Genomic DNA, 20,694 nt, shown 5'->3' on the forward strand with positions numbered 1-20,694 from the left:
CAACAAAAATTGTGATATACACACAATAAAATCAAATACAAAACAGATAAGTTGCGCTAACCAAGAGTGAATGAGGAATATCAATATAGTTGATATAATTAGATAGTGTCCATATGCAAAAAATCATAAATGATACAGTATATAATAAAAAGTTCATAAGTGAATAAATTGTGAATAGATTGTTGAATGAAGTTGTGCCCGTGACTGAACACACAAAAAATCCTCCACCGGTGCAATAAATGGGTAAATGTCTATGAGCTTACCAGAAGGGCAAGCAAAGAAGGCTTGCAGCTGAACTCCCCAGCTAGGGTCTTTAATGGAAGTCCGGATGATATTCCTCCAATGTAGATGGATAGATCCGGAATCCGAAGAACATGAAAATAAATATGCAGGCAACAAATAGTGATGTACCGTAGGTATCACGAATATAGGCACACCAAAGGAAAGCCTCCACCAAAAGGAATCACCGAATAAGGGGGACTCTTACCAGACAAATGAAAATATGGAGCTTGTGCCGCATCACTCCTAAGGCTGTGTGAGTAGGAGAGCAGTGCCTGATGAGTACATCACTATGTGGAATTCCTCTTTTTTATGGTGACTTACTTGGCCATACTGTACGAGGGAGTCGCTTGCTTTTGGTTGATACTTTCTGAAGTTAACCCCTAAAGGCCCTGGCTGGGTTTGGCCACAAGCTCCATATTTTCATTTGTCTGGTAAGAGTCCCCCTTATTCGGTGATTCCTTTTGGTGGAGGCTTTCCTTTGGTGTGCCTATATTCGTGATACCTACGGTACATCACTATTTGTTGCCTGCATATTTATTTTCATGTTCTTCGGATTCCGGATCTATCCATCTACATTGGAGGAATATCATCCGGACTTCCATTAAAGACCCTAGCTGGGGAGTTCAGCTGCAAGCCTTCTTTGCTTGCCCTTCTGGTAAGCTCATAGACATTTACCCATTTATTGCACCGGTGGAGGATTTTTTGTGTGTTCAGTCACGGGCACAACTTCATTCAACAATCTATTCACAATTTATTCACTTATGAACTTTTTATTATATACTGTATCATTTATGATTTTTTGCATATGGACACTATCTAATTATATCAACTATATTGATATTCCTCATTCACTCTTGGTTAGCGCAACTTATCTGTTTTGTATTTCATTTAGACATGACATTATTATTATTTATGTTAAAGCTTATTTTACAACTTAAAGCTAAAAAAAAATATTTCTGTATTGTAATCATTGCAGTGGTATAGTCTGTTGGATGACACACTATTCACTGCAGACAAAACTTCCCCTTACGTCTGTGTTCCCCAAGAATAATGACACAGTAAAACTATATTAAAACATTCTTTTCCATCCACAGACTAGGTAAGGTCAGGCTAAAGCAAGCATATTTAGCAAGTTATGTCCCTAAAACCACATATCCTTTGGATGTTGATTATCTACAAGAATATAATAAAATTGTAAAAGTTTAACATCTTGTCAAGAAAAATTTAAGAAACGACACAATATTCTGTATGCATAACTTCGACAACCAAAGAGAAGTTTAGTAATCTGTTCAAAGTTAGAAAAAAGCCAGAAAGTCAACATCAAGTTCAACAAAGGTAAAGTTCAGTACTTGGTGAAAGGATTGAAACACATAACATCATAATGTTGCATGGCTTGAAGCATGCTACTTAAAAAAGAACATTTAGAGTCAATAGGAACAAGATCGGGTCAGAAAGCCAGTCTGACAGAAGTACCGGCTTTAAGCTTTTTTTTTTGACCTGTCAAAACCAAATGGAAATATAAGCAGTCAATAGTTGTCTTGCTCGAAGGAAAACCTTATGAACCCATGGCCTTGTCATATGTTGAAAAAAAGTGTGTGCAGACCTAAAGAGAACTGGATTGCTTCACTTTATCTGAGCTGCCAGATCCATTATGTCAGAGGATAACATTATAATTCCAAAATGTTGTAAATCTAATTTGCTTCCTACAGCTCATTAAAGCGGAGTTCCACCCTATTTTCAACATTAGCCTAATCACATTACTGACTGTAAATAATGTTAAAACAAATGTTTTTCATTTTTATATATGAGCAGTACCTTTTATTTCACTGCATTTCCTGTCTGCACAACTGCGGGTATTTTTCGGGTATTGCGTCACTTCCCGTACCACGCAGTGTGCTCTGGGAGCTTCTCTCATAGCTCACAGTATTCAGTGCGGAGCTTGCATATCAAAGATCGCGTGATTTCCAAACCCGGAAGTGACGCGTGAAATAAACAAAGGAACAAGAGAGGACCGCAACACAGAAGTGCCTGCTTGTGGGCTTCTAATGCCCACAGTTAAAATGGGAACGGCGCAACGAGCGGAATATAACTGAAGTTTGCACACAGAATGGCACAGCAGAGGACGTGGGACACCAAACTAGTGAGTTTATTTATTGAATGCCATTAACCATTACACTATCCCAAAAAAAAAAAAAAAAGTTTAGGCATGGGAGATCCGCTTTAAGTCATCCAGTGTACCAAAACGAGAGTAAAATAGATGATTTAGTGGCCTGGAACAAACAATAGGTTAGAGGAAAATTAAAACATTATTAAAAAACTGCAAAATCTATCAAAAACAGGTCCAACCAAACAAGAAATTGTGTTGCCTTACCTGAACTTCCATGGTACAATTTAGTCATGGGTATCTTTGATTTAAGATGAAAAGCATTTTTTTTATTACTGTCTATGTTTACAGGTAATCACAGATTACCGGATAAAACATCACTGCTAAGCTTAATTTCTTTTTTCACATTCTGGTACAAGAAGGGAGATATTTCTGGTCAAAATGCTCTCCTCCAGCAGAGATATGTACTTTGCATCCCCATCAGTTATTTGGAGACATGATAGGCTCTCCTCAAGCAATGAGTTTTCAGGGATTGTCTAAAGGCAGCAAGAGTATGAGATAGCTGCACTGATTGAGGTGGAGTGTTCCAAAGAATGGGAGAGGCTCTGGAGAAGTCCTGGAGATGAGCATGGGAGGAGAAGACAATAGAGCTTGAGAGCAGGAGGTCTTTGAAGGAATTGAGAGGATGGTTTGGGTGATATTTGGAGCCAAGATTAATGATGATGAGTTGTGGATGGCTTTGTATTTTTTGTTAGTATTTTGAATTTAATTTGCTGGGCAATGGGAAGTCAGTGGAAGGATTGGCAGAGAGAGGTGGCAGCAGTTAGTAAGGTAGATGAGTCTGTCAGCAGCGTCTGTGATAGATTGAAGAGGGTATAGCCTATGGAGAGGTAGGCCTATAAGAAAGGAATTGCAATAGTCAAGGTGAGAGATAACGAGGGAGTGAATGAGTAGCTTGGTGGTTTCATTAGTTAAAAAGTGGCACATTTTAGAGATGCTATGGAGGTGAAGTCTACAAGCTTTTGATATTGATTGGATTTGGGGCCTAAAGGACAAGTCAGAGTCTAGTATTACACCTAGTACCCTGGCATGAGGAGATAGACTGATAGTTGTATTACTGATCTAGATGGAAAAGTCATGAAGGAAGGCATGAGCTGATGGGGAACTATTATTAGCTCGGTTTTAGAGAGATTAAGTTTAAGGAAATAGTGTAACAGCCATGCTGATATGTCAGTTAGTAAGTTAGTAAGGCGAGAGGAGACTGAAAGAGTAAGGTAAGGAGTAGAGAGAAAGATTTTGGTGTCATCTGCATAGAGATGGTGTTGAAAACCATGGGAGGTTGTCAAGTGGCCAAAAGAGGAGGGGCAGATAGAGAATAGAAGGGGTCCAAGAACAGAGCCTTAGGGTACCCCTACAGAAAGAGGAAATAGAGAGGAGAAGAGTTATAATTAATGATAAAAAAGAACAGTGCAATCTTTAATTTACAACAGGCACATGTATCCACTTATTACAAAAGATTAAAGATTACACTGTTCCTAATCTGGAGGCGCCTTCTCTCTCTCTTTTCTTTTGAATATCGTGGAGTCTGCTCTCCTCTTCCCCCTGGAGGCTTGCCCTGGAATATGAACTCCGATAAATTTTCATATACAGGACTTTTTCCTATTTTCTTTCCCGTTCTCACCTAATTTCAGTATACACTCAAGAATACCATAATAACGACTTTCACAACGGACATAATATTTTCATCTACTAGTCACAGCGTCACTATTTCATATGTTTAATACTGAAAGAACGCTGTGATACATAGGAGGAGAACCAAGAAACTGAACCTTTGAGGCCAAGGGAATGGAATTTTTTTGAGAAGGATTGTGTGGTCAACATTATCAAATGCCACATAGAGGTCAAGTAGTAGTGGCCATTGAGTTTAGTAGTCAGTAAATTGTTAGTGAGTTTTAGTAGGGCAATTTCTCTGGAGTGCTGCGAGTGAAAGCCAGACTGTAAGGCCCCGTACACACGGTCGGTTTGGTCCGATGAGAATGAACCGAAGTTCATTTTCATTGGACCAAACCGACCGTGTGTATAGGCTATCGGTCTGTTTTGCTTCGGGCCAAAATTTTAAAACATACTTCAAAACCGAACCGATGGACCGCTGCCCCATTGGACCAAACCGATGGTTAGTACAGAAAATCATCGGTTCAAAACCCGCGCATGCTCAGAATCAAGTCGACGCATGCTTGGAAGCATTGAACTTCGTTTTTTTCAGCACGTCGTGTGTTTTACGTCACCGTGTTCCGACCCGATCGGATTTTAAACTGATGGTGTGTACACACATCAGGCTGTCAGGCAACTTTAGCGGTGAACCGATGAAAACGGTCCGTCGGACCATTCTCATCGGTTTTGTCCGATCGTGTGTACGGGGCCTAAGGGGTCAATTTCAGTGAGATAGGAGCTCAGATAATGGAGGCTTGGCCTAGCCTTTGAAACACATTCTGACAGCCCCCTCTGACAGCTCAAGAACACTCCTACACAGAGTTACACAGCCGGCATCCTCTCCGTGTCCCTTGAGTCTTCAGCTTCCTGCTGACACACAGCACTCATGGACTCGTCCACAGGGAGACCCTGGTGGCTTTTCTGTGGTGCTGGATCTGGAAAGCACCTACCCTCACTAGCACTATGTAAGTGCACCTTATACTGTCAACAATTTGTATTTTAATAAAATAAAATAATGCTACACTAGGATTTGCCTGGCGCTTCTCTTCCTTTTTTGCTCAGATGTTGTAGACTTAACATTCTAGAAGTTTAGAGGTGAATGGGAGCAAGGAGATGGGTCTTAAGTTGCTCAGGTTGGTAAAGTCCAGTGAGGGCTTTTTAAGTATTGGAGGAGATCTGTGCATGCTTTAGAGGGGAAGGGTCCAGTAGATAGGCAGAGATTAAAGATGTGAATGAGAGCGCATTGGATAGAAAAAGAGTGTGACAGACATAGTTGCAAAGTAACAATTATTTAGGTGGACATCTGGGAAAAGTTTGGTAACATCTTCAGCAGTAGCCGGTTCAAAAGAGGGAAGTGTGGACTGTGCTGTTAGACAAAAGATGTTAGGTAGGGAAGATATGAGTGGACTGTGGAGTTGTCCTCACGTATTACATCAATCTTGTTTTTGAAGTGATTGGCAATCTCTTGGGCAGTGAGTGAATAAATGGCTAGAGGGGTTAGGAGTTAAAGTTAGAAAATACCTGACTACCCAAGGTATTAATAAGAGTGACAAGTAGGATTGCTTGGCAGCATGGAGGCGGAAATTGTATTTTAGGAAGGCAGATTTGCATAGGGTAAAGTCCTGCAGGTATTTCAGAGGAGTAGGGTAACCAGGCAGAGAAGGCATAAAAAAAAACATAATACTGATTCTGCAGGCTGATAAATCACTACAATCCTCAGAGAAATTCTAGAAAACAGATGAATACAGTGTGTCTCAAAAGACGAGAGGGAGGGGAAGGAAGGACTTAAAAGCTGCTCAGTGGGGATAGAAGGATTCCAACTCCACCTCCTTTCCGTCCATTTGGTCTGGGTGAGTAGGTCCAGTGGAGGCCACCATGGGAAAGTGCAGCAGAGCAAGCTGAGTCAGAATTTTGAAGCCAGGTTTTAATAATGGCAAGTATGTTAAAGCAATGGGAGATAAAACGTTTATGCACAGATGGAAGCTTATTACAGACAGAGCAGGCATTCCACAGGGCACACGGGATTGTAGCACCTGTATTGTGGAATTTTGAGAGATTTTATTAATCATGTTCCTGTGCCTCATGAGGTTAGTCATTTAATTCAGCTTTTAAGCCATGTTACAGTATTTTCTAATCATAATAAATAAAAAAAATGTATAAGAATCAAACAGTTTACCAATTAGAGTGAGAACCAGAGCATGATAATCTCCCAGACATTAGTTAGCATTATGAATGTTTATGGGAATAATTAATTCTTTGGCTTCATAAATATATTGGGAAGTTAAAGTAGAAGTTCAGTCTATTCCTAACTAGGCATAAACCTGCATCCACCTTATCTCCAAACTCCATTTTTACTACCCTGTGATTGTGAAAGGAAGACGTGTATACTTACTTACCTATTCTGAGAGTGCTCTGGTCTGGTCACATGATCAGCTGTTATTAGTGTCTTCAGGGCAGAGGAAGGGCAGTCGACAAAGGATGTCACGGCCCAGGCTCTGCAACCATTTTTGCCAATCTCCCCTCTTCACTGAGGCCAGCCGCTGGGGAGATCATGTGATCAGACCAGAGCACCCTCAGAATAGGCAAGTACTGTATAAACTTTTTTCTTTTACAGATTACATATTATAGGGATTAGAAGGGGGGTGGGTGCAAGATTAAGTGCTGAAGCACATTCTGTATGGTTTGGGATTCACACAGCATGGTCACTACACACTTGAAATCCTTTTTGCATTGAAAATACTATCCTATATACTTGGAAGCAAGCTTGGAAATAATTTTAAAACATAAAACAAGAATAAACTTTTTTTTTTTTTTTTTTACAAAGAAAGATCTATAATATAAGGGAATATGCAAACTGTAGAGAAGCAAATTTCAGATGTCGCTAAATAACATGGCTTGTATTTACAACATTGCTAAGATGCCATAGTCTATTGCATTTGAATGGATTGTTTAAGTAGCTAGTGCGCACCTAATGTACACTTTTTAATTGATATCTGTGTATACGTAGTCGCAAGGGCTTTTCATTTTGATATATTTTCAATATATTTTATTGAAGCGAAGGTTCACCCTAAAACATCTATATACCATTAAATCCAGCATACTTCCGACAGCTACAGTATGCTGGTATTTTCTTTTTCCGCTGTACATACCGTTTTATAGTTCTTTTTCTTTTCTCACTCCCGCGGGGAATAGGCATTCCTATGAAAGGCGTAGCTGAATGACGTGCGGATAAGGCGCGTCACGCATTCTGAAAATAGCCGAACTGGGACTCGGCTATATACGGCGCCGTATAGCACCGTATAGAGCCGAGTCTCAGTCCGGCTATTTTCAGAACGCGTGACTCGCCTTATCCGCACGTCAATCATCTACGCCTCTTCATAGGAATGCCTATTCCCCGCGGGAGTGAGAAAAGAAAAAGAACTATAAAACGGTATGTACAGCGAAAAAAAAAAAAATACCAGCATACTGTAGCTGTCGGAAGTATGCTGGATTTAATGGTATATAGATGTTTTTTAGGGTGAACCTCCGCTTTAAAGTGGTTCTAAAGGCTAATGTTTTTTTTTCCTCTAATGTATTTTCTGCATTAAGCTAATACAGCTTATAAAAGCTGCCTCCTCCAGCCCCTCTTAAATACTTACCTGAGGCTGATCTCAATTCAGCGCTGTGCCAGAGAGCAGCTGTGCTGCTATTGCTCTCTCTCCTTATAAGCTTGGAGACAGCAGCGGGAGCCATTGGCTGTCAATCAAATTCAGTGTTGAGGGATCAGGGGGTGGGGCCAAGCCTAATTGTGTGTGTCGTATGGACACACATAGCCTGGCTAGGGAGGGCACCTGCACAAATGCCATCACAGCAAACAGCTTGCTATGGGGGCACTTTTAAGGGAGGAGCCTAGAGCTTTAATATGATATACTTTCTTATCTATTTACTAATGCTAGCAGCAGAAAGATTAAAAATAGTCCATGTTGATTGAGAGCGTTCCACTTTAGCTTACCTCTTTAAGGAGATATTTGGGGTCCTCTATTGTCACCTTTGATGATGAGGGGAAATCTTTCAATGAAAACGCCTGTTCCTATGACAGTAGGAAACATTTCCTGCTGATTTGGAGAGATTTACTCTTAATTCCTGTTGTCTCCTCATATAGGAGATCTTCCTAATGGACAGACAATGGTAGTGTAGCACTACCCCTGTGAGGGCCGCTTAAAGATACGGTACCCCAATGGTTGCCTTGGCCTTGCAAGTCTCCTGACACCTCTGACACCCTGGGTTCAGACATTTCAGCAAAGAAATACGAATGCAGACACAGAATAGTTCAAAATAAACCAAATAAGTTTTACGTAGAGTTTTGCAGTAAATATAATCAACAGCAAATGGATCATTAAAGAGAAATACGGTTATTGATATACTCTTTATATGAATGAACAAATTACTTGTCAGTAAAGTCCCCTGAGGGGCAATAAAACAGCAAGTATTAACCAAACAAGTTCTATGGCTGTAGGTCATAACCCGATAGGAGAATGACCAATCTGGCTTCAATTTGTTGGTGTGTGGGTAGGGTGCAGCATGGTGCACCGGCAGCAAAGAATACACTCAGAGGCCAAGGTAGATGAGAACAGTATATTACAAAAGTCCCAACAATGTACAATCAGGCCTGGAGGGTAGGCACAGCTGACCAAATCCACCTACAAACAACAGCAGGGGATCCTAATCTTGAAATTATGCAGACACTACTGCAGCGAGGAGTGGGGGTGCGACCACACTTAAATGGGAAGCTTCCTTAAATAGAGATAGCATAGTCCCTTGCGCTTTCCCTACTCCTCATGAACCTTTCCATGCCACTATGCTCTGTCCCGGCCAGTCATGGAACCTGTCCCTACACTAACCACTCTCACAAATGCACAAAGTGCACCAAACCCGGGAGCCAGCATCTTAAATAGATACTGCCCTGACCCAAAATTGCTGCCAAGGTCACGTGGGGTGCCAGCTTCTAACTGGACAGCTGCCCCCCTAGTGACTGCAGGAAGTCATGACTTCCTTCCTCTTCGCCATTGCCACTTCGGTCGAGCACAGAACAGACTAAAGATTTAAATCTGCTGTCCAAAGGCACCCCTGTGCTCCTTCATCTGGAGTGGGGGCATGCTTACACAGAAGGTGTGGTACTGGCCAGATCATTGGAGGAAAACTGAGGGAAAAAAAGCCTAAAAAAAGGAAACTGACACGGCAACCACATCTAATGATTGGTAAGCTGCAATATATTACATTTTTGGTTTTGGGTTTATTATCACATTAATCAAGTAAACAGCACCTAAAAAGATAACCAGCAATTGTTTATATATATTTTTTAAGTTATGTTATGCCAATGGGAATATATAACAAATATAAAGTAGATGTTTTCCAATACTTGGCTGCAAAAGTGGAAATCACTTTAATGTTGAAGTGATTAAATGTTGAAGAACACCCCCTGCATTAGCTTGTAATCCCCAATTAAAAAAAGATGGGCAGCTATGCTTTAAATATTCCACATATGAGGGCTCTACATTAATTACCAAGATGAAGAAGGTATCAAGCTATTAGGGTGATGTGTATTTATTTTTTATTTTTTTCATTTGCACTTAATTTACCCTCCACAGTATTATATGTATTTTTAAATGCACAAGTGACTTTTTCCCTTTTCCTTATGAACAGTATAAGCAATTGCTCCTTCTTTTCGGTTTGCCTTATCTAGATGCAGGGCTCCTTGTAGCACCCCTCTGTATTTCATTCGAATGGTTTCTGCCATGTTCACAGTGTGAAATTGCTGGTTAGCTTCCATCAGCACTAAGCCAAGTGTCTCTCTGCAAAGCACAAGCACGATCCATCCCTTTTGTGTTCCTGTTTGAAAAAAATATATAATAATAATTACTTCCTGAAAAAGTCGGATACGTCTTGCATGACCATGTACAAGAGTAAACGCAGAAATCAGAGATGTAAGTAGATTTTTATTTCATTTCATTTCATCTCCCCACCCCTAAAACACCCTCTTATAGTGAGAAATATGAATTCTTATTTTTGCTGTGAAGTAAGACATGAATCAATAAATGACATTCATCTGCAAGAAATACTGCCAGGCTTTGATGCATTCTGCATAAAATGAAAGGGATGGAAAAATAGTTCCTTTGTTACTATGGAAACTCTCTTAAATTATCAGTGTTATATAGCCACCAAAAACAACACATTTTAAGTTTTAAATGTGTGCATGAACTGTTTGCACTGAGATAGATTAGAAGATATATGTGCTTTAACTAGCTAGGCAAAGAACTAGTGTTATCATTTGATTATGATTGCTTTTTTAGTTATTCCTCAACATAGCACTGTATGTCAATATAGAAATTTTAAGCATTTAGAGTATTGTTTTTATTGCTATAGCATGTTTACATAACTCTCAGAAACAGAACTGCTTTGTAGATTTTATATATATATATATATATATATATATATATATATATATATATATATATATATATATATATATATATATATATATATATATATATATATATATACAGTACATAGACCCATCATTTAGTGGACTGCTTACTTAGTCTATTGTTATGTTGCTAAATAATTATTTGTACTATATTGCTATTGATTTTATGATATTATAGGCTATGAATATGTGTGCTATGTTTGTTGTGCTGTGTAATGTTGTGATTTAGGAATGTTTACCTATGCATGTATGTACATGTGTATGTATGTATGTATGTATGTAAGTATGTATGTATCTATAGGTTTGTCTCTGTATTCATATTATGTCCTGTCCTGATAAAACTTCAAAAGATTTGTCTAGATATACATTTAGATCAACATTTTACAAATCTGACCAAAGTGGAATAATTGGTGTAGAGCTAATTAAATGTTGCTCATTAAAATAGCCAGCCTTACTGTGTTACTCATGCAGTTTGGTTGATAGGGACCCACAACTGAGCCTTTTACCCAGCCCTGGAAAAAGTAATAAGATATTCAGTAGGTACACCCATATCTTCAGTTCCTCTAACTTTCACTTGTTGCAAACTGCTCCCTCACTTCTTCCTTTCCTTCATCTTCATTTTTACAGCCATGGCACCACCTGGAAGCCTATTATATGGCAAAACAGCTTAGATATGGTTTCTTATAGCATTTCAACTTCTTGCAGGATGGAGCAAATTCTTACAGAAGGCATTGGGTTCTGCAAGCTGCCAGTTTCTGATTGATAGCTAGCATAGGTAAATCAGAAGCCAACAACCTTGGTTGAACTAGGTGGACGTGTGTCTTTTTTATGTAACTCTGTAACCTGTAGAATATTTTGTGTTTTGTAAGTACCAGGATGTTTTTCTTAAAAAAGGGGAACGTCTTATTATTGGTCCACCACGGTTATAGTTGGCTTTTTGTACAGGAAAAGAAAAACTGTCAGCGCAAACACTTGTGTACCTATATAAATTCGACAGGCGATGTCTGTCTATTATGACAGTAACAGTTCATTAGTCCATGTGCCATAATAGCATAGTGGCACAAATTAAAGTCCTAAAGTGGTAGTGGTGGGCGGCCGCTGTCCTCAGAGAAAAGCCGACTCTGCAGGTAGGGAGACAAGGGAAAAACAGGAAGCGCCATATAAGTGTAATATGCAAGGTAATACTTATTTGTTCAGCAAGTAATGCACTTATAAGAAGTAGTTTAAAAGAGGGCTCATCTGTGTCTTTAACACACGATGCGATCCGGTCTCTGGTACATCTTGTTCACGGGTATGCAGGTATTCAGAAGACAGCAGCAGTCTATCCTGTGGCCACAAGGAAGTCAGCCGGGGCCGGCGTGGAACACACGGGATGACGTCATCGGAGGAGGAAGCAGGGGAAACACCGAGAAGCAAAAGGGATTTTGGACAAATGGGGGGAGGGTGGGGGGATTTACTAAAATTGGGGCATGCAAAATCAGCTTCCAGGTGTTATTGTCAAAGCTTAACTGAACAAGCTAAAGTTAGAAGATTGGCTACCATGCACAGCTTCACTCGATTCTGAGTGCTCCAGTTTTAGTAAATCTCCACCATAGTGTAGTGTAAAAGTAGGGGAGGGGGGTTGAATTCTCACCACAAGACATTATGGCTCCATTGACATATGTGCATTTTGGAACTCCAGAATTCCATGGGATGCATTTGCAATGCCGTTACTTCTTAATGGCATCCCAATCCCGGCCCGATTTTGACAAGCGTTAAATTGCGCTGAAATCTTGGCAAAATCACAATGTGCAAAACTTGTCATTCAAAAAGGAGCAGATGCTTCTACTTGGATTTCAGGATGCCCAGGTGTGAATGGAGCCTAAAAGTTGAATAATAGAGTGGCCCAATAGTATAGGCTCCTGGGTGCTTTAGCAGAGCATGGAAATGAAGGCAACTATTGGAGCCTACTATTGGAAGAATTGGTAATATAATTTGTTTAGACCAAAGGTACATTTGGCATTTTGTTGTTAGGTTTGATGCAAATGTTCAGAAATGCTAGGAATATGCTAAATATGTATTTTGAAGAGAGGGGTGAGTTGTATGTTTTGTATTCTTTGTGCTGCCTCTTTTGCCCCTGTTCCTCTAAATCTTGGCCAATGATAAATATTGCCCTAGTCTTTGCTTCAGCAGTGTACAAAGCACGACGTCTTATAAGAGTTTTTTTACTCCAGTACTGTTTTTCTTTTTTATAGAAAATTGAAGCCTGCAAGCTTCATACCGTGTAGATGATCGAGGCATCATCTTAGTGTGAAAGTCATAGAGAAGTGCTTTAGTACTGTCACGCTCAGTAGACTACATGTATCGGTTTTTGGGAAAAGGTCCTCTTGTTTGATAGCACCAGAGTGCTTAAAATTAAAAAAAAAACACTGGCATGAAAAACTGTTGTACAATATGTGTGTAAGTAATCATCAGACAAAATCCACCATAAAATGTATTACTCACGGAGAACTTTAGTATCATTTACATTTTTCTTCTAAATTGACAAAAACTAGGTGATCATAAAATTAGATCCGATTAAATATTTTTTTATAACTGTGTTCAGTACAATAACATATGACATGGTAGCCCTCATAGTTTTAAAGGCTGTCTGATCTGTTTAAATCTCCAAAGAAAGAACATCCTCTGTTGTGCTTTCTTCATCAGATTGGAGGTGTTGAATAACCACAAATATCCCTCTGTTATATACATTTCCATGAACTTGAGGTTATTTAGTCTCCATTTATTTGCAGAAGGGAATGGATAGTCTTCCTGGATCATCTGTAGTCCACTACTATCTTCTTATTTTTACTATCAGGTTGTTGTCTTTGCACTACCTAACCAAATGTTGAACGTTCTCTCAATAGGCTATCATTGTCACCGACAAGTGTGATCAGACCATTTTCATCTGCAAACTTTTCTATAAAGGCATTAATAGGGGATGCAATCATATTGGACTGAATCCACAGCCCTGTAATACTCCTGTGTTATGAATGAGAGTGGAGAGGAGTTGATTTCCCATTCTCACAGTTTGTGGTCTGTTAAGAAATCCATAATCCATAAACAGAGTGAGGGGCCCAAGGTGTTAAACTTGTACACCGGTTTGTGGGGATTACTGTACCGAAGGCAGAACTAAAATCAATAAATATCATCCTTATATAAGTGTTTGGGTGCTCAAGATGGGTCAAGGGTAGCTGTATACAATACAATATTGATAGCATCATCAGTCGATCTGTTCACTCGGTAGGCAAACTGATGTTTATCCAGTTGAGTGGGGATTCTGGCCTTGATGTGTGATAGTACAAGACGATCGAAACAAATTGTAAGCACTGGAGTTAAAGCAATGGGGCAAAAGTCATTTGCCAGGTAAATGATTATTATAATAAATAAAATCTTCTCAATCATAAGGTAAAGTGTTATAGTGAAACTATAGCCTAATACTGTATGAATAAAATGTTATTATGCAAATCTGATTTGCTTACCTAAAGTTTTTAATTGTTTTCATCTACTCATTTGCTTTACACTGGTTGCAATGAATAGGTTGTTCGCTGCTACAGATTTCTGGGTCATCTGCCCCCTAACTGGACAATGAATGAGTTTTATCTGCATTCTTCTGAAGTATGTGAGTGGGGGGGGATCAGCCTTTGCAACATTGACTTTGTGTATGTAGACAACAAACTGCTAAACACAAAGATGAAATAAATATATATGAATTATTTTATCTGCCAAATGATTTGCATGGTAGGGGGAAGACATATGTTTTTTTTTTCTCCTACAATGGGTGTTGCACCCCTATAGACTTGCATAGAAATGCATAAATCTTCTGATGCAAATAAAAGCCTTTAAACACAAGCCCTTACATTTACAGGCTTCCTTCCCACCCCACTCTTTGAATGTACAGTAAAAGGAGAAGCAGGAGACTGATGAGCTCCTCTCTCTCTGCTCTCTGGTCTCTCCTTCTACCAGCATGTTTCTTGCACTGTAACATAATTGATTGGCTCCTGGTGTTCTTTCTTCCTGCCACCGTCTGTTCTCTGCTGCACAGGAACTGTGAGAGACTAATATCAAGGCATATTCAGGTACTTACATTGCTTGCATAAAAAAAAAATATAGATAGTTATAATGATGTAATAAAGAACACAGCACTACATTATTTTTTATCTTTTATATCTGCCTGGAGTTCAGCTTTAAAGTTATATTAAAGCGTCAGCTTTTAAAAAAAACAACTACACATACCTACCTTTTTGTGCAATGGTTTTGCACAGAGCAGCCCGATCCTCTTCTTCTTGGGTCCCCTGCCTGTACTCTTGGCTCCCCCCTTGACCAGTGCCCCTACTAGCAATGGGGCACTGATACACGCTCGCTCCCGAGCCCAGCAGTGGAAGCCAATTACTCCAGCTGCTGTGTCAGCCAATGAGGAGAGAGAGACCTGGGAAAGCCGAGGTTCCTGTGCACATCTCTGGATCGAGAGGGGGCTAAAGTGAGTATTAGAGGGGCTGTGGTGGGAGCATTAAGAATGCATGTAGGTAAACAATCTTCAGCCTTTACAACCACTTGATGATTTTGATCAATATAGTATTATGAAACAACTTGGGAATTTATTATAGTTGGCCTTTTAAAAGGTGAGATACCTTACCCTTGTGTTGGAGCAACATGTTTCCAGAATTCTGACCAAAATGCACATTTGAGATGTACATTATGTTTTGCTTACACTTTATTATTTACTTTTAATCTTAGTTTTCTGTTAAGCTAAATTCCACCCACTTTGTAATGCTTTTTCCTGGAATGCTATATTCTGACAATTATTAATAATTTATTGTAGTGATGTTCAAATAAATGGCAACCAGTCAGATTACAATTGTCCCTTTTCTAGTTTATCTATAGTAATATGGTAATATATTTTGCTAAGAAACAAGGGCAATGCAACATGCATTGTTTTATACATGCATCAAATGATTGCTTTTGTTTTTATGTACAAATGATATTGTGCTAGCACCATCACAATCAGTGCCCCTCATATTGCTATTTTAACGTTGTTCCTCAAGGCATCTATTTATTGGGTTAAACTGTAACATTTAAAATACTTTTTTTTTGTCAAATTATCAGTAGAACACAAAGAGAATCACTTCTATAAATAAACTTAAAAAATAATATGGTATAAGGTTATTTGTTAAAGGTATAAAAGCTGGTAAAGCACTGGCAGATATTTTGAGTCTAGGAATTTAGATGCCAAAACACACTGGTTATATGTTATATGAAGGTGATATGTATTTAGGACTGATATGAGTGGACCTTGGGCAGTCAGTTAAATTAGCAGGTGTCCTTTCCTAAAGCACAAAGGGCACTATATCCCAGAATAATATATTAGATTAGTGTAAAAATACATACACAGCTCTGACTTAAAAAAAATAAAAATAAACCTAAACCACAATGAGAGAATTCACAAAATTGTGCTTGCACCACTCTTCTAAACAAAAGAGGGAGCAGATGCTGATCCTAATTACCAATAGAGTGCAAGCAATCAGTGTTCTGTTCTGTGACAGAGCACACAGTACAGGCAATAGAGCGCTTGGGTTACAAGCTCCTACCTCTCTGCCATCCCTGCCCCCCGCTCATCTGAGTGTTTGTGGTATTAACCCTGCAGGCACTGCTCGTGTAGTGTTATCACTGCACGGGCAGAGAAAACAGATGTGTTCCCAACATAAACTTTCTCATACAATATTTGAAAGTGCCCTCATAATGGCCAGATAAGGGGTTCCTATCTGGCTGCTCAAAATTATAGCGCACACATTCAAGAATTACATTTATCCTGCAAGGCTAGTTAAAAACACCTGAACATATTGAAAAAAAATACAGGGGTTTGGTCACACTATATGGTCATATAGTGATAAGCCCACTTACTGTGACAAAGTACTTCGAATTAATGGGTCCTACCCTAGTAATAGAATGAAAGATCCTGTGTCTCAACCATGGGAGCCAAACTCCTCTACATGGAAGAACTGAAGGGATTCCCCTATGCACTGGTGGCCACTAATAAGGAGGTAATGAGGAGGGGGAGGGGTGCTTCAGCCCAAAAAAATCTGGTCAGGGTCAATACAATATACAAAAACATATTTGGGGGCACACCCTAAAATGTGTTTAGATTCAAGATGGTGCAGGGCTTATCACTATATGACCATATAGTGTGACCAAACCCCCGTATTTTTTTTTAATATGTTCAGGTGTTTTTAACTAGCCTTGCAGGATAAATGTCATTCTTAAATGTTTGCGCTATAATCTGTTTTGTACTGTTTGTTGGTCTTGTAGCTGCACCATCTGAATCTAAACGCATTTTAGGGTGTGCCCCCCCAAATATGTTTGTGTTTATTCCTATCTGGCTGCTGTCTCATAACAGCCACGGATATCTACAAATCAGACTTACAGCAGCTGTGTTACCTTAAAATTAACCAGCGCGTATTAAAAAAACAAAAAGGGGGTTCCAGCATACACAGGTTCTTTTTGATAATGTAGAAGCAACTTTGTTTGGAAAACAAATTTATCAACCAAGAATCAGTCAGGTGGGCTGTGGGCACATGCTGTATGTTACAGTAAGTGATTCTAATCATTCACTGTAAACTTGCTTATTTATGTATCCTTTTCCTATATATATATATATATATATATATATATATATATATATATATATATATATATATATATATATATATATATATTTATGTGTGTGTGTGTGTGTGTACTGAAAATAGCTTTAATTTATATTGTCTATGATAAAACTTTCTCCAAATCACTCGCCCTGACACACACCAAGATGTATTTATTGCCCTAGACTCATGAACTGATGCATGAGAGAAACTCCATTAAAACTGTTATTCTCATATGGTAATTCCCACTCACCAGCTACTCTTGGGAAAATGTTTGTAAAATTTGGAATACATTTCCAGAATAACTGAAGAGAGTAAATCAATGTTCTGCCATCTTGAATTCCACCCTTGCGGTATGCAACTGTATAAATGGGTAGCACTAGGGGTTCAGAGATCCCTAACTGAGAGCTACTGTGTTAAACCATTTCCAGGGTTTAACCTGTTCTCCGTATTTCCTTCTTCATAAATATCCTCTAAACTGTGTAAACAGGCCATCTAAGCACACTATATATATTCTACATTGTGACTTGACATGTCACATGGTCTATACATGCAATATGTTTGTGATCCTAAAGTCTGCTGTAGCAGGAAGTGCAGTTTTATATGCTGCTTGCTATAAAAAGGAATGCATTTCAAATAACCAGCATCTTTTATATATATATATATATATATATATATATATATATATATATATATATATATATATATATATATATATAATAAGAATCCACATACTCACCAAATACTGCACTTGATATAAACACCCTTGGGGAAAAACAAGAAGCTGATGGCAGGTTGGCTGCTATGTCAGTGTAGTGAGGTAAATTAAAATAAAAGACCGTGTGCTTTTATCTTCCAACTATGGCTGTTTGAAAGCATATCTAAACCCAAAAAACAAAAATGTATATTGCAGCTAACTAGTCCATAGATTTTATTTTTACCACATTTCCTTTGCTTTCATATCCACGTACATTTCTTCACTGTATCTACAGAGGGTGCTGGACTTCAAACTTGTCTTCCTTTGTTCATCTCTATTACACGTGGAGTGTTATGCCGCGTACACACGGTCGGAATTTCTGATGGAAAAATCAGATGGAATTTTTTCATCGGATATTCCGACCATGTGTATGCCCCATCTGACTTTTTCCGTCGTAAAAAATGTCTATTGGAAATTCCATTCGTCTGTACGGAATTTAGACAGAGAAAAAACATGAATGCTCGGAAACAATTTGACGCATGCTCGGAAGCATTAAACTTTATTATTTTTGGCTCGTCGTAGTGTTGTACGTCACCGCGTTTTCGACAGTCGGAATTTGGTGTGTCTGTGTGTATGTAAGTCAGCTTGAGTGGAATTATATCGGAAAAAAAACAGTTTATTCCAGTTTATTACAATGGGAATTTCGATTGTGTGTACGGGGCATTAGTCCTAGGGGAGTGTGGGATACAAGCTACATTCATGGAGATCTAGAATCAGATAGAGTGTTTGTATTGCTTGCCTCCGTAATGCCTTGCCATACTCTAAGCGATAGAACCACCAAAGTCTCCTCAATGACCCAGTCGTCAATTTATTATGAAAGATGGATAAGAACATATAAGTACCTAAGGAGTATGTATGTGTAGGGAGGTGCTCTGTTTGTGTCCCATTACAATTTCTCTTGCAATGCAACATGCACTTAGAAATACATAAAAACTGCCATTACAGAACTTTACACATCAGCATTGTTTTTACTCTTCTGTTTTTCTTAACCAAAAGTGCGTTCATGTCTGTTTGTTTGAAGTTGCATATTGCGACGGATATAGCTAACACTAGGCAAAGTGCCATTTCTGTAAATATTGGAGTGTTTTCACACTCACTTGCACCTTTATCTTTGTGTTCTTCCTTGGTGATTGAATTCATTGATTGATGTTGCATAGATGAATACTGATGGCAGTAATGAGTGGATGATAACAGAATCAAAGATGCTTGTTGGATGAAGCCAGACAGAATTAGCTGTATTGCAATTTATGTAAGATCTCAGTGTCTGTGAGTTTCAATAACCTCATCTTGTGTTCTTGCTAAATCTGCTCTTTTTTTAGTTCATTAATACATTTGCAACTCTAATTAAACCCTAAAGCTGAACATGAACATCAGATAGTAGTTAAACTTTAGAAAATGATCCAAAGACCAAGCAGATTTGTGGCGGACTGATATAAATGTGGACAAAGATGTTCATGACGCATAAGTGCTTATTTTCTTGTGCTCTGCACGCACTGCTAGAAAAAGAAATACTGGCCAGAAAAGTCTAAAATGACCTATAGACTTTTTATAGAATGCCCATACAGTGATTTCTAAGGTGGACTGAAAATAGGCACAACATTTGGTACCTGATCACAAATATAATAGTTGGGTTGTTAGATAGCCATGTAACTCTAATGCCTCGTACACACAACCGGTTTTCCAGACGAGAAAACTGTAATTTTTTAGATTGGTCGGGAAAACCGTTCGTGTGTATGCTCCATATCAGTTTTCCCGACGAGAAAACTGCCCAAAAAAAATTGAACCTGCTCTATTTTTTCCCATCGTGTTTCCTGTCAGTCGCAAAAACCTCTCGTGTGTATGCTTTTTCTGAGGGGAAAAAAAACGTGCATGCTCAGAATTAAGTATGAGACGGGAGCGCTCGTTCTGGTAAAACTAGCATTTGTAATGGAGTTAGCACATTTGTCACAAGGCTGAAAAGCACGAATCGTCTCTCACCAAACTTTTACTAACACAAGGATCAGCAAAAGCAGCCCAAAGGGTGGCACCATTTGAATGGAACGTCCCCTTTATAGGCCTGCGTACGTGTTAGACGTCACTGGGCTTTGGTCGAGCATTTTTTTTAATGAATGTGTGTATGCAAGGCAGGGTTGAGAGGAATCACATCAGGAAAAACGTTGGGTTTTGGCATGTCAGGAAAACCGGTCGTGTGTACAGGGCATAAAAGTGGAACCAAACCAAGGAAGCTGCCATCTTAAGCCCTGTACACATGGTCGGGGATTCTCGTCAGGAAAAAAAACGTTGTTTTTCCTGACGAGATTCCTGGCAAGATTTTTTTGCCGGCCGAGAGTACACACGTACGATTCAAAAGAACCGCCGTTCTTTTGAATGGCACGAACGCAGTGATGTCATTGATTATGACGAGCATGCGCTCATCACATTCGATGCCATTGCCGCCATCTTGCTTCACCCTACCTATGCCTTGGTAGCTACAGCGCATGCATCAAAGTCATTTTGAGAATGCGCGGGTTTCCATGAAGGCAGGTAAGTATATACATGCTCGGGTTTCTCGGCAGGAAAACACTGCCGAGAATCACAACGAGAAAATAGAGAGCAGGTTCTCTATTTTTCTCATCGAGATTCTGGCCAGTTTTCCCGACGAGAAACCTCAAAGCCTTGTACACACGCACGGTATACTCGGTAAGAAAGCTCTGCCAGGAGTTTTCTTGCTGTTTCTGGC

The 20,694-nt window shown here is 39.2% G+C and overlaps 1 protein-coding gene across 5 annotated transcripts in view; it reads left to right on the forward strand.

Moving 5' to 3' along the window:
• Positions 1-20,694, forward strand: part of RALYL (RALY RNA binding protein like) — a 1,196,807-nt gene that overhangs the window by 951,615 nt on the left and 224,498 nt on the right. The window contains exon 1 of one of the 5 annotated variants that reach the window (XM_040354536.1): positions 9,888-10,059. The exons of the other annotated variants lie outside the window; for them this stretch is intronic. Coding sequence (XP_040210470.1) covers positions 10,023-10,059 — 37 coding nt within the window. The 5' untranslated portion in view covers positions 9,888-10,022. Of the gene's footprint in view, positions 1-9,887; positions 10,060-20,694 lie in introns of those variants that run through there. 5 annotated transcript variants of the gene reach the window in all.

This window comes from Rana temporaria, chromosome 5, assembly GCF_905171775.1.
Source record: "Rana temporaria chromosome 5, aRanTem1.1, whole genome shotgun sequence".
In the NCBI taxonomy this organism is placed as follows: Eukaryota; Metazoa; Chordata; class Amphibia; order Anura; family Ranidae; genus Rana; species Rana temporaria.